The sequence below is a fragment of the Choloepus didactylus genome, chromosome 5 (genome assembly GCF_015220235.1).
Source record: "Choloepus didactylus isolate mChoDid1 chromosome 5, mChoDid1.pri, whole genome shotgun sequence".
NCBI lineage: Eukaryota > Metazoa > Chordata > Mammalia > Pilosa > Megalonychidae > Choloepus > Choloepus didactylus.
The window spans coordinates 148,562,119-148,579,300 of record NC_051311.1 but is presented as its reverse complement, the minus strand read 5'-3'; the positions used below and the strand labels follow the sequence as shown (position 1 = coordinate 148,579,300).

The 17,182-nt window shown below is 40.6% G+C and overlaps 1 protein-coding gene across 4 annotated transcripts in view; it reads left to right on the top strand.

The window, feature by feature from the left end:
- AMPH (amphiphysin) overlaps positions 1-17,182 on the top strand; it is a 254,072-nt gene that overhangs the window by 128,221 nt on the left and 108,669 nt on the right. For all 4 annotated transcript variants that reach the window (XM_037837113.1, XM_037837110.1, XM_037837111.1 and 1 more), the window contains 3 exons: positions 4,116-4,170; positions 13,218-13,312; positions 16,707-16,802. In XM_037837113.1, coding sequence (XP_037693041.1) covers positions 4,116-4,170; positions 13,218-13,312; positions 16,707-16,802 — 246 coding nt within the window. The remainder of the gene's footprint in view (positions 1-4,115; positions 4,171-13,217; positions 13,313-16,706; positions 16,803-17,182) is intronic.

Below are 17,182 nucleotides of genomic sequence, written 5' to 3'. Positions count from 1 at the left end.
GTGTCTAAAGTGAGTTTCTTGTACACAGCATATAGATGGGTCCTGTTTTTTAATCCATTCTGCCAGTCTGTGTCTTTTTATTGGGGAGTTTAATCCATTTACATTTAGTGTTGTTACAGTAAGGGCAGTACTTTCTACTACCATTTTGTTTTTTGGAATTTATATGTCATATCTTATTTTTTCCTCTCCTTTTACCTTTCCTGATAATCTTCATTTCTGCACTCTTCTCCAACTCTCTCTCTCCTGTCTTTTCCTATCAGCCTGTAGCACTCCCTTTAGTATTTCTTGTAGTGCCGGTCTCTTATTCACAAACTCTCTCAGTGTCTGTTTGTCTGAAAAAGTTTTAATCTCTCTCTCATTTTTGAAGGAAAGTTTTGCTGGATATAGAATTCTTCGTTGGCAGTTTTTCTCTTTCAGTATCTTAAATATATCATGCCACTGTCTTCTTGCCTCCATGGTTTCTGCAGAGAAATCTGTACATAGTCTTATTGACCTTCCCTTGTATGTGATGGATTGCTTTTCTCTTGCTGCTTTCAGAATCCTCTCTTTGTCTTTGACATTGGACAATCTGACCAGTAAGTGTCTTGGAGTAGGTCTATTGGGATCTATTCTATTTGGGGTACGTTGTACTTCTTGAATCTCTAATTTTCTGTCTTTTATAAGAGTTGGGAAATTTTCAGTGAATATGTCTTCTATTACTCTTTCTGCCCCTTTTCCCCTCTCTTCTCCTTCTGGGATACCCATAACACATATATTTGTGCATTTCATGTTGTCACTCAGCTCCCTAAGACCCTGCTCATATTTTTCCATTTTTTTCACCATCTGTTCTTTTGTGTGTATGAATTCAAATGACCTTTCTTCCAGTTCACTGATCCTTTCTTCTGCCTGTTCAAATCTACTATTGTGTCCCTCCATTGTGTTTTTTCATCTCCTCCATTGTGGCCTTCATTCCCATGAGTTCTGCCATTTGTTTTTTTAAGTTTATGAATTCTTCTTTATGGTCATCCAGTGTCTTCTTTATATCCTTCAGCTCTTTTGCTATATCTTCCTTCATTTCATCAAATTTATTTAACATTAGTTGCCTCCACTCCTGTGTCTCAGCTGAGCTATTAGTTTGTTCCTTTGGCTGGTCCATGTTTTCGTGTTTCCTGGTATGGCTTGTTATCTTAAGTTGTCTAGGCATCTGATTTGCTTGATTAGTTTATTTTGGAGCTTGTTTTCTGTCATTTACCTAGTGGTTTTCTTGTTGGTTGGCTTTGTTCTCTGGCCTCTGTTATTCAGTTCAACTTATTCTAGACCTCTAACTTAGGTTCTATTTAGTTGATCAGAATTTTTCCCCTCTTGTTTTTTCTGTTTCTTGCTCTGCCTCTATGTAACCTTTTTGTGAGTGGGTCTCGTCAGATATGGTCGACCCTAGTCAGATTTTCCCAGTCTAGTGAGGCCCAGGTCTCACTGGGAGGGTATGGAGTCTTCCTGGGAATGAGACCCTCCTATGAGGCCTTTAGTATTGGTGCTTTTCCTCTCCTGTCCAGCAGGTGGCGCTGGCCAGCCCGCAGCTCCCCCACCAGTGTAAGGAGGTGTGGAGCCTTTAGTTCTCCTGGTGACTCTGATCCTGTCAGGGGCGTGGCTGACTGAAGCTGGAATCTGAATTCCAGCCCCTGGGGTCTGAATTCCCAGAAGGAGGACTGCCAGTTGAGCTGGACCTCCGTCCACTCTCCCAATCCTCAGAACTCCAGTTGTCTCTCAGGGGCACTATTCCCTTCTCCTCTCTCCTCTTTGGGGCCTCTCCAGGTAGATTCCTTGGTCAGCCTGCGTTGCCTATTAAAGACTGGGGTGGAGACCTTCAGTAGTGAATAAGGAACTCAAAGACACTGTGGGTACTCTGTCTCCCCCAAGCCCAGCCTAGTCCCTCAACCTGGGTGTTCCGATGGAAAATAACCACATATATTACTTTTAGTTTAAAAAAAAAAAAAAGAAAAGAAAAGAAATCAAGAAAAAGAGAAAAGGAAAACAAAAAAAAAGAGTCTCTTTTAAAAGTCTTTCCCCAGCCTGGAAGTTTTGTCAGTGTCAGAATAGAGCATTTAAAGATATGCTTTGGGCTATTGTCTGATAAGTACTCTCCAACTGCTTCAGTTCCACCCCTGCCGGGGGCTATTGAAATCCAAAAAGATAAGGCATCAGTGAGAAGCCAGAAGGGACAAAATGTAGGGGAAAAAAAAATGGCTTTTTTGGAGTCTGGGAATGGGTGCCCGCTTTTACGTGCCCCCACTTCTCAGAGCCCAGCCCTTCTTTAGCACCCCAGCTCCCAAAGTTAGGTAATTAATTTGTTAATTAATTCTGCAGTTGAGGCTGGGTTGAGCCTCCCTTCTTGCCCTCAGCAGATTGCTGTTTTTTTGTTTTTTTTTCCCCCCCCCTTTCAGGGAGCTGGCAGCAAGACAGTCTGTGAGGTCTGGGTGGGGAGGGGCGCCAGACCCCTGGTCCGGGGAACTTACAATGTTCGCTGCCATCTCAGCTTTTCCTCCAGTTCCAAACTTGTGTCCAATGTGTGACTGGTTACTGGAGACCCCGAAAACACTGTTTCATATAGTTCTTGGGTAATTGCCAGCTGCTCTAGGGGAGAGACGAAATTCTGCTCCTCACCACTCCTCCATCTTGCCCCGCCTCCTGCCTCCAAACACTTTTAATGTTGCAGAGCTAAATGCTGTCTGCCTTGCACTGCAATTTTTTATTTAGATATTTTGTTCTTCTACTAGATTATTGCTAGTTACTGAAGGCAATAGTTATTTTTCTTTTTCATCTTGTTTTGGTAAGTACTAACAGACGTTCGTGGAATTGAATATAAATATTATATTTGCTATATTTTCATTAAACGCAAGGTGGGTTCATTCTGTATGCTAGCTCTCTGCAATTTTGTTAAGTGATTATGGAATTAAAATGCATGTAATTTTTGTATTTTTAGTTGTAGCGTCATAGTAGATGCTGGTGGTGCCCAGCTACATGTCCCTAGTACCTCTCTTTTCTGAGCCTACTGGTCTCACTTGGAGTTGCTAGCACTGGAGTTGTCTGAAGACTTATCTGGCCACTGGAGACTTCTCTGCCCCTTGTGGATATGCTGGAGAATTAATATCCCCCAAAACAACCCCCAACCAGTTACTTACAGGAGTTGGTGGGTAGATACCCCTGCTCTCTTGTTCTTTGGGTAGGGTCTCTGTTAAGTATTTGTTTGACTTTATCTCCCAGGATTCTCCAGCAGAACAGTCCCAGTTGCCCATGGCGTACAAGTTGCTTGATATGGACTCTGCATTATCATAATGCTCTCTTCTCTTTCCCGTCTCGCTTATTCACTCCCCTTCTGCCATTTGTTGGATCAGCTCCCAAACAGTCGACTTGCAATCTAATCCTCACCTTGAAGTCTCACAGTTCCTAAGGGGAATCCAAACCAAAACAAGCGTTTGTATGTAAAATTTACTCTATATCAATTTCTCTGTTTGAGTGCTGTCCATTAAAAGATAATGCAAACCGCCTATATAATTTAAAATTTCTGGGGACCACGTTAAAAAAGTGAAAGGAAATAGGTGAAATTAATTTTAATAATATATTTCATTGAACACAAGATATCCAAAATATTGTCATTTAAACATGTAATCAATGTAAAATATATTAGTTTATATTTTTTTCATACTAAGTTTCTAAAACCTGGTGTGTATTTTGCACTTACAGCACATCATAATCTGTAGCCACATGTGGCCAGTGGCTATCATATTGGACAGTGGAGATTTATTCCTTATCATTCTTAATCCATGTGTCAAAGTTTAGATACTTGATAGCTCTTGAATATTTAGAAGACTATATGATGGGTCATATTTTCCACTCTTAGCAAAGTGTCATTTGCCTTCTCTCCTTTTCCTTTTCAGCTGAATAAAATTATTTATTTATTGACATAATTATCTTACTGGCAGGCATCCCCTTGGTTAGCCTGCATGCCGAGTTTTGACTCCTTTCAAGAATGAGCCTCTGGCAATAATAATTTGAAACTTTCACTTACGCTTTTTATACATTTGCATGCAAAATATAGGCAAGACTGTTTAGCATTTCTGTGTTTGTGTGTTTTTCAGGCAGAGGGCACCAGACTTCAGCGAGAACTCCGGGGATACTTAACAGCTATCAAAGGTAATGTGTTTTGAGTTGTGAACTTCATGTTACCAAGCACAGCTTGTTCTTGGAATTCGCAGAGTGACAGGACTTAGTGTTAACTGCAGAGCCGTTTGGCTTTCTGGCAAGATGGCTACTTGAGCACAGGTGTTCAACTCCACCCTCCCCCAAATTCCCGTTGAAATGGTGATCAGAATATACAGAGGAAAAATGTCTGCCCTTATGCTGGAGACTGGGAATAGGTGCCACCCACATGCCAGAGATTTCTAGGACATTTTGTTAGAGAGAGTGAGCTTGAGACCTTGTTGAAGAAAAGCTACAGCTGGCTTAGTCCCTGCAAGAAGGCATGCCTCAAGAGAACACCCCCAAGGCTCATACTCAAATCCTCAAGCTGGGAGGAGCAGGGGATAGAGGCAGAGGCAGGGCAGGGGGAGGGTTTTCAGGAAATGCACTCCTACGCTGCCTCTGGCTTGTGTGAGCCGCTGTACTTGCAGCCCTACTGAGCTGACTGGAATGGAGAGACCCCGGAATTTGTTTGCCTCAGCTTTGCAAGGCAGAGAAATGAGGCCAGTGGATGAGAAGGGATATGGGGGTGTGGTCTGTTCTGTATCTGCTATACAAGATCCAGCTCCCTGCGCTGAGTCAAATCCAGGTGTACCGATGAATGGTATACATGATAAGGCAAATTTTCAGATCAGTGGTGAGAAAAATGGATCATTTGACAAGGGGTCTTTGGGAAAATTTACTCTTTCCCAAATCCAGATATTATAAAGATTGCAATATTCATACAAAGAAATAGTCTAAAGTACTAGACTAAAATACAGTAGACTTAGTCTACAGTCTTGGGTGGAGAAGGTCTTTATAACCCAAAAGACAGAAACCGTAAAGCCAAAATTGGAGATACTTGATCTCATAAATATGTAGCATTTACATATGTTTAAAAAAAGTCATTTTGACAACGTATTTAATAAAAGTGAACAATACAAAGAGCTCAGTAATTAAACTCAATGAAGACCAGTTTTTTTTTTTAAAAGTAAAACATATGAAGAGAAAATTAGCCAAAGAAGAAATACAGAACAGTGATAAATGTGAAAAAACTGCTTAGCCTCTCATGTAGTCTGAGAAAATTAACATCAAAAGGGATATACCTTCATTTTTCTTCCAAATATTCAAAGACATTTTTTTTTCCTTGAAGAAGACTACAATACCCAGCAATGGCAATGCTGTGAGGATAAGAGTCCTTTCGTACATTGCTTGCTGGTAGAACAGTTTTTCTGGAGAGAAGTTTGGTAAAATCCTTGAAATGAGCATTCCCTCTTTTTTTTTTTTTGGTCATACCTTTTGATACATCAGTTCTATTTAAGACTTCATTCTAATGGTTTCAACGTGGATTTGTGAAATGAACCACAAAGGCATCTGTTCCGAATTGATTCAGATGGATTTTATAGTTGGGTCCTGGTGGAGGTCAGGTGTGACATGATGGGAAGCCGAGGCCATCCTGCATGAGAAGAGATCCTTTGTTACTCAGAGGTCCCGGGTGGGGTGAGGTGCCATGAGGGGTCCATGGGTAGCGCCATGGGCTCAGCTGGCTCATCCAGTGAGCAGAAAGCACACACACAGAGAGGGGCTTGTGCCAGGGAGTCAAGGATTCATTAACTTAAAGCCAATGTGCACGAAAAGGGAAAGGGACTGGGGGTCCTAGGGTGGTGGGGGTGGTTAGTTTACCATTTGGAACCAGCTGTGGGTTCTGGGTGGGCTGCGGATAAGCCTTTGGGATCTGGGGGAGTTGATGCCCCAGGGGTGGAAAGCTGTTTTTTAACTAGGCCAGAGGTCAGTTTTAAGGCAAGTGTCTTAGCCAAAGTAAGATGGATGCCCAGGTGGCACACACAAAAAATGTTGATAGTTATAACCATATTGATAAATAATAAAATAATGAGAATCTTAATAAAAATTTAGTCATGATAAAAAAATTAGTGAAATTAACGTTTAAACTAAAATGTATTTAAGCTTTCTGTGTGCCAGGCAGATAGCTATAATCTTCATGACCGCTCTATGAGGGAGAAACTATTATTATCTCCATTTTGTAGATAAGAAAAGTGAGGCACAGGGAGGTTAAATAGCTTGTCCACAGTCACTGACTGGTAAACAGTAGGCCCAGGGTGCATATAATGGTTTGTGTGTCTTCTCAACCCTTGCTCTTTCCCACTTGCTTATGTGGCCTTTGCATTTGATGCCCAAGGGCAGGATGTCGGTTTCAAAAATTAGAGTTCATCCATACAATGGAGTAACAACAACTTACTACAGTTAGGTTTTAATGAGCGCTTACTATGTGCTAGGCTCCACTCTAAGCATTTTAGGCATATTTCCTTTTAGTGACTTCTCAACACAGCTCTATGATAAATGTCACTCACCCTATTTTACATTTGCAAAGAAGTGAGTCTTAAGAATTTAACTTCCACAAATTTATAGAGCTCATAGTTAACTGCTCCAAAATTTAAAATCAACTCTGCCTTAAATCTTTGTAACAATTTTATTAGAAAATTGAGGCCACTTGTAGGTATTCTTTTCATTATTGATTAAGAGTTGAACACAAGAAATCATACATTATTTCAAGCACAGGACTTTCTATCTTAACTTATTTTAAAAAATGTGAATAAATATGTTGAATAAATGAATTCTTTCTCTTTCCTAAGTCTATATATTTTGAATTATTACCTCCTTAACATAGAGAGTGCTGCTTAAAAGAACTGGCATAACTTTTTCCCTTAACGTGGACTAGTAGAACCCACTGGGACTGAGGAGTTAGCTCCAGACAGATGCTGGTGGAGCGTGAAAGCAGCCTTTCTATCAGAGGTTGCCTGGATTCCATAATAAGGAAAAAGAACCTTATAGCAGGTTTTCCCCATAATGGGTTTGGCTGGTTGAGTGATGTTAACAAATGTTACTCCATAAAAGAGAATATGTTTAAACTAGTTTAGCCAAAGTTGGGTGCAACGAAGTTTTAAACAGGTCCCTACAGAGCTTCTCAGGGCCTTTAGGATGCGAAGGCATGCAGGATGGGCAGCATTTCCCAGCAGTTTCTGGCTGTGGGATGCATTTCTCTTTTCAAAGTCCAGTGAGCAATTGGTGTTCCTTAGAACAACACATTTTGGGTTTTGGGAACACACTTAAAGAAAAGGGATGTGCATTAAGTAAATGTAATTTGCATTTTCCAGGGGCTTCCATGGCCAATTTTTTTCTTGTTTCATAAAAACAACTCTAACTAGTTGTACTATAATGCGGGCAGCGTTAGAAGGAGGAGAACTGGTCTTGGAGAGTCACGGCTCCTAGGTCTAGCCCCAGGGCAAGTGTGGAGAAACCACAGCACCGCTCAGCTGCCTTGGTTTCCTCATCTATAAAGTGCCCCAAATACTCTGAAGCCCCTCAGAAGTTCTAAAACTGTGGTTGTATGAAGTCGGGTTAAATGAGCTCTCTACTCTGCACGTTATCATTGATCTCTGGGTGGCCGTCATCTCTGTAGGTCTTTGTCATTTTTGCTGAAGGATGCTTGGGCTTTGAAAGATAGCTCTTAAATCTCTTATTTATTTTAGCAGCAAGCAGCTCTTTATTTTAGCAGATGCCATTTGTGTGCCTGGCACTGCTCTAGGAAATGGAGATGCAGGGATGAACGAGACAGTGCCTGCTCTCAAGGAACTCACAGTAGAGATGGGGAAAGTTAAATAAATAGTCCAGGTATGCATGGTAATGCATGTTTTAACATAAATGTGTATTGAGTGCCATCCTGGAGGCCAGTGCTCCACCCTACCTCAGAGGCAGGAAACTGGGACAGGAATGGTCTTTCCCTGGAACTTACGAATGCACCTTAGCAGGGGACACAGGTGGTCATCAGATGGAGGGATGCTACAGACAGAGGTTGATATTAGGAGGACATGCAGGGAAAGAAAGGAAATGTACAGAGACCAAGAGGCAGGGGTATGCATAGGCTTTTAGGGAACAAGAGGTCAGTGAGGTACAGGCAGGGCACTGAGCTGGATGGGATGTGGTGAGGTGGGAAGCCAATGTATAAAGAATTGTGTTAAGCATCATGTGGCACATTGAGGTTTTAGACTGTCAATGGGGAGTTAGTACATTATCATAGGCAAGGGAAGGAGTCACATGATCAGATTAGCATTTTAGAAAGAATAATTGTGGCTATGTGGAATTCAGGCTAGAGGAAATGAAACTGCAGACGAGAAGACCTGTGAGAAGGCTAGTCCAATGGTCTAATAATAATGATAATTTTTCATTATTTTTTAATTCATTTTTATTGAGATATATTCACATACCATGCAGGCATACAAAGTGTACATTCAGTTGTTCACAGTACCATTATATAGTTGTACTTCATCACCAAAATTAATTTTTGAACATTTTCATTACCACACAGACAAAAATAAGAAGAAGAAACATTAAAGTGAAAAAGGACAATCAAAGTAAAAGAGAACACTGGATCCTTTTTTTTTTCTTCCCCCATTTTTCTGCTCATCCATCCATAAATGAGACAAAGGGGAGTGTGGTCCATACAGCTTTCCCAATCACATTGTCACCCCTCATAAGCTACATTTTTATACAATCGTCTTCAAGATTCATGGGTTCTTGGTTGTAGTTTGATAGTTTCAGGTATTTACTGCTAGCTATTCCAATTCATTAGAACCTAAAAAGGGTTGTTTCTATTGTGCGTCAGAGTGCCCACCAGAGTGACCTCTTGACTCCTTCTGGAATCTCTCTGCCACTGAAGCTTATTTCATTTCCTTTCACATCCCCCTTTTGGTCAAGAAGATGTTCTCCATCTCATAATGCTGGGTCTAGATTCCTCCCTGGGAGTCATATTCCACGTTGCCAGGGAGATTCACTCCCCTGGGTGTCAAGATCCCACGTAGTGGGGAGGGCAGTGATTTCACCTGCCAAGTTGGCTTAGCTAGAGAGAGAGGCCACATCTGAGCAACAAAGAGGCATTCGGGAGGAGGCTCTTAGGCACAATTATAGGCAGGCCTAGCCTCTCCTTTGCAGCAAGTCTTGCCAAGGGCAAATCCTGTGGTAGAGGGCTCAGTCCATCAAACCACCAGTCCCCTATGATTGTGTAATGGTTCATTATGGAGCACTGTGTGTCCAGCCCTAAGCTAAGTTCTATCCCTGCTGCTTCTCATATGCTTCTCATTACCACCTTCTAGCGGGTCTATTATTCATTGCTACTTTTCACTTTGGAAAAGTGAGGTTTAGGACTGTTAGGTAATTTCCCTAAAATCACACAGATGGTATGTGATGGACCAAGATTTTTAACAGTCTTAGTTATTATGCCATACTGCCTCCAAAAATATTTTTCATAATGATGGTTGACATTTGGTGTTTGCTGTGTACCATGTACTTCATGGATTATTTCATCTAATCTAAATAATTGATGATGAGTGCTGATTCCAGGGCAGTACAATGGGGATGGAAGGAGGGTGTGGATTCGTGGATTTGGGAATCACGAGGCAGAACTGACATGTCTTGGTGACAAATTCAGTGTGGTCAGGTGAATTTAGGATGACTTCCAGTTTTATAACTGGGACAACTGGGTGACATTCATGAGGATTGGGAAAAGGGGCAGGAGCAGGTTTGGACAGGGAAGCTGAGAGTTTGATTTGGAGTTGGGACACTGGAGGTACTGGTAAGACGTCCGAGTGGAGATGGCCAGTAGGAACGTGGATTTAGGAGCCACCGGCATGTGGGTGGTGGTAGAGGCCAAACATGGGGATGATGAACACGCAAGATCTTTCTTTAAATGGAGAGTGGCCCAGGGAATGTAGTTAATATTTGTTAGTAGTATGTGGTTTGTGCTGTAAATATGACCCGAGGTGGTGGTGGGGGGTTGACTGTTCCTGGACCACCTCACAGTCTGCCTGTTTTCTTTCACACTCTTGCTCTCATACTTGCCTTCCTCCTTGAGACTGTAGGAGAAAGATTTGCCTTCCTGTTTTACTCTGAGACAACTGCTCTGTCTTCCATAACAGCTCTCTTCCAAACATTGGGGCAGAGCTGCTTAGATATACGCAGTATTTCACATGTTTTTTTTATGGTTCGGTTATTGCTGCTGGTTACTGTCACGATGTATTTTACTGATGTTATTTTTAACTAAAACATACCCTCGGGCTGTCAAAGCAAAGAGTACTCCTGTAGCAATGCAATCTATGCAACAGATCTTAGAGGATGAAAATAGAAGCTCACAAATTTGGTTGTGAGTGGAAATAGAGGATGTCACAATAAATGTCTTGGAGAAGGTCCAAAATTTTGAGGAGAGGGAAGTGATTTCATCCAACAGTAAAATAGTTGTTCTTCTATATATGATGCAGTTGTGGAATTCATGAATCTTTTAAGAAATTATTGGATGTTAGATATTATTGAAAGCCAGAGGTAGCATTTAGCATTTATTGTGCTATGTTGTCTAATTACTTTGAAGGGATCTTGGGTTTTAGCTTTTTATTTCTCTATTATAATCTGTCAGAAGAGTAAATTTTAAATGAGTCACTCCTCTTTCCACTTCTTAATCCTTAAAATCTCCATCAGTCTTTATGTCCCTTGAGAACAGGGCTTTTCACCTGTGTATGCATCAAACACTTCCCATGTAGTAGCTATTCAGGAAACCACTTTTGTATTGCAATGGATTCTTTCCAAATTATCCATCAGTACTTACATGTGGTAATTGGTCATTATTTTTGGCTGTTAATAGATTTATTTACTGCCCTGTTGTGGTTTTAGTTTCAACGATTAATTTTATTTTATACACTTTTATTTTAAGCTTACATTCATAGTTTCATTTTTTACCACAAAGGTAATTTGTTTCTATAATGTCACCATTTCATTTTTTCTTCTTTTTAGAAATTTACGACTCTTTCTACTCAGCTGTTTATAATTTTCATGACACTTAATACAAAGATTTAAAAGAAAACTTCAGATGTCATCCGGCATCTGAATCATGTAAGGGCTTCAACTGGTCAACTAGTGACAACTTTTGCTATGAATGTTGATGTCTACAGATTTGCTTGTCCATAGGGAGGGGTGAATGTTACCAGCCCTCTGCGGTGATGAGGAACATTCTCACTCACTCAGATTCAGAGCACTGGGGAAGGATGCAGGTTTTTGCATCATTTTTAGCTGTCTCTACACTTGCATGGCTCTATTTCATCAGAATCCCTGGAGACTCGAGTTATTCCTGGTTATTTTCCTATCCTAGTGTATCAGTCAAGATTTTCTCAGGCAATTGTGATCGCTGGCAAGTTCAAGATTTGTAGAGAAGGCTGGCAGGCTGGAAATTCTAGCAAGAGTTGATGTTAAAGTTGTGAGCCCATAGTCCCCACAGGAGTCAGGCAGGCAGGAAATTCTGAGGGGAGTTGAGGTTGTCAACTTGAGGCAGATTTTCTTCTCTCTGGTCATTTTTTAAGACCTCCTACTTATTGAATTGGGTTCACCTACATCGTCAAGGGCAGTCTCCTCTCCTTAAAGTTAACTGATTTTAGATGTTAATCTCATCTACAGAATTCCTCCACAGCTGCATCTAGGCCAGTGTTTGACCAAACCTCGCTAAGATGACATGTAAAATTAACCATCACACCTAGACTTCCAGGGTTTCATCTGTGGTACCCAAGTACTTGCAGTAGGTGTGGAGGTGGCACACCGTATAAAGAACATCCTTTAACATGCTCAATGATCCAGTCTTCATGGAGAGAGGATCACAACCTCCACACTCCATGTGGCCCTGAAAACACATTCATAACTCTACTGTGCAAAGACCAAATATATAGCTACCACTTATAAGGGAAAGGAAGGGGGAAATGTTTTATGCCAAGGGAGTAAAAATGTATTATGAAATACCAAATTATATGCTATGTTTTATTCATCTTCAAGGATATACTTCAGTTATTTCAGACATCTTCTTTAGTTCTGTCTTTTTCTTGCACACTTGAACTGAGAAACTACCTTACGTCCAACAGGCCCCTAATCGAGTCTGTAGTTCAGTGAAAGATTTCCATTTGTGATACATGGGCATTAAGTTTATGAGCTGCATTTTAATTTCTGAAGACAACCCTTTGATTTTTCCCTGCTCTCCCTTTCTCCAGCTCCTTCTAGTGTCAAAGGTCAGGTCTTTTTGGAGTTGGTGGGGAGAGTTTGGTGCACTTGTGTTGTTCTCAGCTGTGAGCTGTCTCCACAGCAATCCAGCACTGACTTTAACCTTTTTTTTTTTTTTTTAAAGTGGGGGTGGGGGTGGGATGGGACACAACTGGAAAACACTTCATGGTACTTTATATCACCATGCCACGCTCTGAAACATTCTATCTTTCCCATTATTAATAAACACATTTTGCAGCATACAAATGTACTTTCTAGTGAAAATTCTGACTGAAAGGCTAAAGAACACTAACTTTTCTGGGAGTTCTGACTTACAAGCTATTACAGCTTTTGATAATACTAAAAAAAAGAAAACCTTTTTCTTTCTTCTATTTAATGTTGTTTTTAGGGCATGCAAACCACCTTCAACTGTTATACCTGAACTGATTTTGATTCTGCTGGCTTCTAAAGATGATTTATTATTTATATTTAAGTTATTTAGAATTAATTTTATTTCTAGAACTTTTCAATTATATGGGCCAGAATTCTAGCTGTTCTATCCAAGTTAAGTGGTTCATGCCATTTAAACAAGTGATAATGAATAAAATAAGATACATTATTATCGCTGCTGTTGATTTCAGAGTAGGACATGTTGATTTCTTTCAAGACACAGTATCTGTCAATGTCACATAAATAACAGAAAATGCACAGTGCTCTCAGATAAGTCTTGGAGACCCTCAGGGAAAGATGAGATTGAAGATGCAAGCAGCAACTGTGCCTGCAGAATTTCTCCTTTTCTCCTAACCTCAAAAACTGTGAGCCAGTAAATTAATTAGCAAGTTCTCAAGGTTATCCCCTCACTTAGAAAAGTAGGAGGGAGGCATAGGAAGAGACTCATTGACCACTTATTTCTAACAGGAGTTGTTTTGCTCCAACGCTAGGTATGCAGGAGGCCTCCATGAAGCTCACCGAGTCGCTCCATGAGGTCTACGAGCCCGATTGGTTTGGGCGGGAAGATGTGAAAATGGTCGGCGAGGTAAGAGCTGGGGAGCGCAGCCCACAAGAGGCCTCTGGTGGCTTCCGTGAAGCTCCCACCAGGTCCTGCTCACAGAGACTATCCCGGCCCCTCTCTCACCACTTTGTGGCCTTAACTAGGAGGGAGACAGTGTGTCCAGCAGGCAGCATGCATTTCACCGTCTGGATCTTCCCGCACTTGTAGTTAGACATAGAGATATACCACGTGGGTAGAACACTGTGAGTTAAAGACTGTTTATCTTCAGAATAAGGATAACCTCCATCTGTCCCCTGCTGCACATCTTACCAGCTGTTTCTAGCAGAACTGTCTCAAGGCTGATGCTGAGTCATAGTCCCACCGTTCCACCTTTGACTCCCCTCTCTTTCTCTGAATGTGGGGATTGGAGCTCCTAAGAGCAGATACTTTCCCTTTTCACATCAGCCAGTCCATTCATTGGCCTACGGGGCCCGAGGACAGATGCAAAGTTGGCCTACTAAAAGGAGTCAAACTGCAATAAGGCTTTGTCTTGGCCATGTCTCAACACTTGAAATCAGACTTCCAGCTGAGGGCCTTCTGGCTGGTGAGGGGTGAGGAGGTGGGAACTGATGCTTTGTGGAAGGCAGAACAGTTCAGAGACCAAGAGGAGCTCCATGTGACACTGGCGAGTTCTTTAATCTTCTGGGGCTTTGGTCTCCTCATCTACAGAAGGAGAATAATAACTGTACCAACTGACAGTGTACTTTGTATTGCTATCCAGTAACCTAATTAGTGCTCAGTATCAAGTTATTATTAATGTGAGAAAGCCACCAATAAGGGGTTCTCTCACACTCAAGATGTTTGTTAGAGCAAAGAGGAACTGTTTGTCATGTCTCCCACTTCGGATGAGCTCATTGCAGCTCATTTAGATACACAACACCTAAACCAGATGTGGTAGCCAAAGCTCAGGGGAAGGTCTGATGGTGATGATATGATCATCTACACAGCCTTGGAAAGATGGGTTAGCAGTGAGTCCCTAGGCAGCTCCACGAAAATTCTGACCTCCTGACATCGATCTTCATAATCTCATTATATTTGAGATAAAAACTGAGATTTATTTATGAGGAAAGTTCTTATTGGCCCTATTACATCTTTCTAAAACTTCCAGGATATGAATTTGAGAAAACCAGCCTCCATAGATGATTTCAAATGCAATTATTAAGTAATTGCTTCTTTTCACATTTCTTCAGTATAAAATCACTGTGTTGTTAACTGCTTATCTCATTTTCTAAATTTCTGGTTAATGGTTTTCAGTTAGAAATTATCATAAAAAGAGGAATTTTTAAGGAATAATGGAAACCTGTTTCAGAACACAGTGTTACATTCTATGTTTGATAACAGATGCCACTGTTTACATTTATCCCTTAAGGAAAGGGCTGCTACTCTAGTTTGGTTCTTTTAACTGCCAGGAGTTTTGGAATCCTCAGTTGTGGGGCCAAACATTGTCCCTTTGGATAATGAAGGAACTGAACACTGTGTGTTCTGAGGCTCTACTCATGTGAGAAGATAAGATGAGCCTTTTTGTATGATGGATTTAAATGTTTTGTTTGCATAAGATTGTTTAATTGGGACATGGAACCATCAGGATTAGTTTTTGAAGTGTGAAAATTAAGCAAATAAAACAACAAAAAAAGTGGTTTAAACAAAATATAAACATGTCTCTTGCATAAAGGAATTTGGATGTCAGCAGCTGTTATGGATTGAATTGTGTTCCCCTACAAAGACATGTTCAAGTCCTAACCCTGAATCCTGTGGCTGTGAACTCGTCTTGTAAATAGGATCTTTGAAGATGTCATTATAAGCAGAGGAAATCTGAACTTCAGTAGGAGACAGATGGGAGACAGATGGCCATGGATCAGAGGAAGAGACTGAGTTATGGACTGCTGTCAAGGCACCACCAGGACCCTACCGACTTCAAAGAAAGTATTGTCTTGCTGACACCTTGATTTTGGACTTCTGGCCTCTAAAGCTTTGAGACAATAAATTCCTTTTGTGTAGCCCAGCTAGTCTATGGTATTTGTTACAGCAGCCTTGACAACTAAGACAGTGGCCCAAATATGGCATGGTTGACTCACAAGTACCAGGAGTCCATCTTTGCCATCCTTAGTCTGCCTCCTTCCGGTTCAAGATGACGCCCTGAATGCTAACCATCATCTTTCATTTCTGCATTCCAGTCAGCAAGAAGAGGGAAGTGGGGAAGATGGGCCTACTCCCTCCTTTTAAGAACACTTCCTTATAGCCCATCCCATTGGCCAGCACTCAATCACATGGTTACGCTTAACTTCAAGGGAGGCTGGGAAATGTAGTCTTTCCTAGGTGATCATGTGCCCAGCTAAAATGGGAGGTTCTGCTTCTAAGAAGAAGGAAAGGGTAGACACTGGGGGAACAAGCAGCTGACTCTGTCAGGAGATCCCAAACTTAGCAGTGGGAGAAACATGGTGATGACATTCTTGAGCACCTGCTATTTGCCAGGGATTTTGGGTAAGTGGAAACTCAAGGAGATTAAGTTCCCCAAAGTCACACAGCTGAGATATGAGATCTGCTTTGGTGAGACAGCCTGGTGTAATAAACAGATCATGGGTTGGAATCCTGGATCTGTCCTTTATGAACTGCATGAACTTGGCAATTTAGATAACATCTATGGGCTTCAGCGTCCTCTTCTGTGAAGTGTCAATAAAACCACTTTCCTCGTAAGGCTATCAGGAGGACTAAGTAGCAATATATGTGTAAGTAAATATAAATATATATTATGTCTAATCATATAAATAAATATTTAAAATACTTTGATATATATGTACACATATATGTCTATATATGTATACACATGCATATGTAAAATGTTTAAACCAATGCCTGATGTAGTGATAGTAGTAATAATAATACTTAACATTCATTGTGGGTTTATCATAATTGATATTCCATAAACGGTAGGTGCCTTCCCAATACAACTGCAATTTTCTGCTTCCTTGTGCAGATTTCAGCAAAGGTTCATTGTTTCTTTCTAGGGTGGTTTCTAATGTCATGGATTGCTTCAGAAGCAAATTGTCTCAGTGGAATCTTAATAGTCTCTTAACTCCAAAAGTCCATCTGTAAGAATCTGGGCACCTTTTTCAGCTTCTACATTGTTTCATAATTTGGGATCAGAAAAATATATATATTTTAATGAGCTCAGCTCTCAGATGGCCTATATCATATGTTAGAAACAGTGGCCAGGTTGCTTTAAAATTTTATTATATTATTAAATCCATATTCTCTCTAATACGTAATATCTAGGGAAGCATTACTTATCTAAATTTATAGCTCTGGATTTTTTAGATGTTTGGTGGAATTTATCCAATTAAAATAATTTGGCAGTTGTCCATTTCTTTTTTTCTTTCAGAAATGTGATGTATTATGGGAAGACTTCCATCAAAAACTAGTGGATGGATCCTTGCTGACACTGGATACCTACCTGGGCCAATTTCCTGACATAAAGGTATTTTACCCTGTATCTATAAAGGGAAGAATTAAATGGTTCCATGTAGCTATTGAAACATGGACAAAAAATAAGGAGAACTAAGTTTTCAAACTGACTTCAAAGACAGTTGGTCTTTTTCATTTATTCAAGTGTGGGATTTTTATTCTATTCCTATCAGTTTGAAATGAAATGTAGTTACAGAAATCACATTTCCTCTTGAATGCACTGCTTCCGCCTTTATTTCTCTACCAAACTCTTTTTAATCTTTATATGAAATCATAAATCAGAGGTGCCAAAGAAAATCCCATTATCCTTTATATCAAGCCTTTTTATTATATAGCATTTGGAAAGTATTTCTATTAGAATAAACAGTGGTCACAAGGAAAGGAGAAACTTCA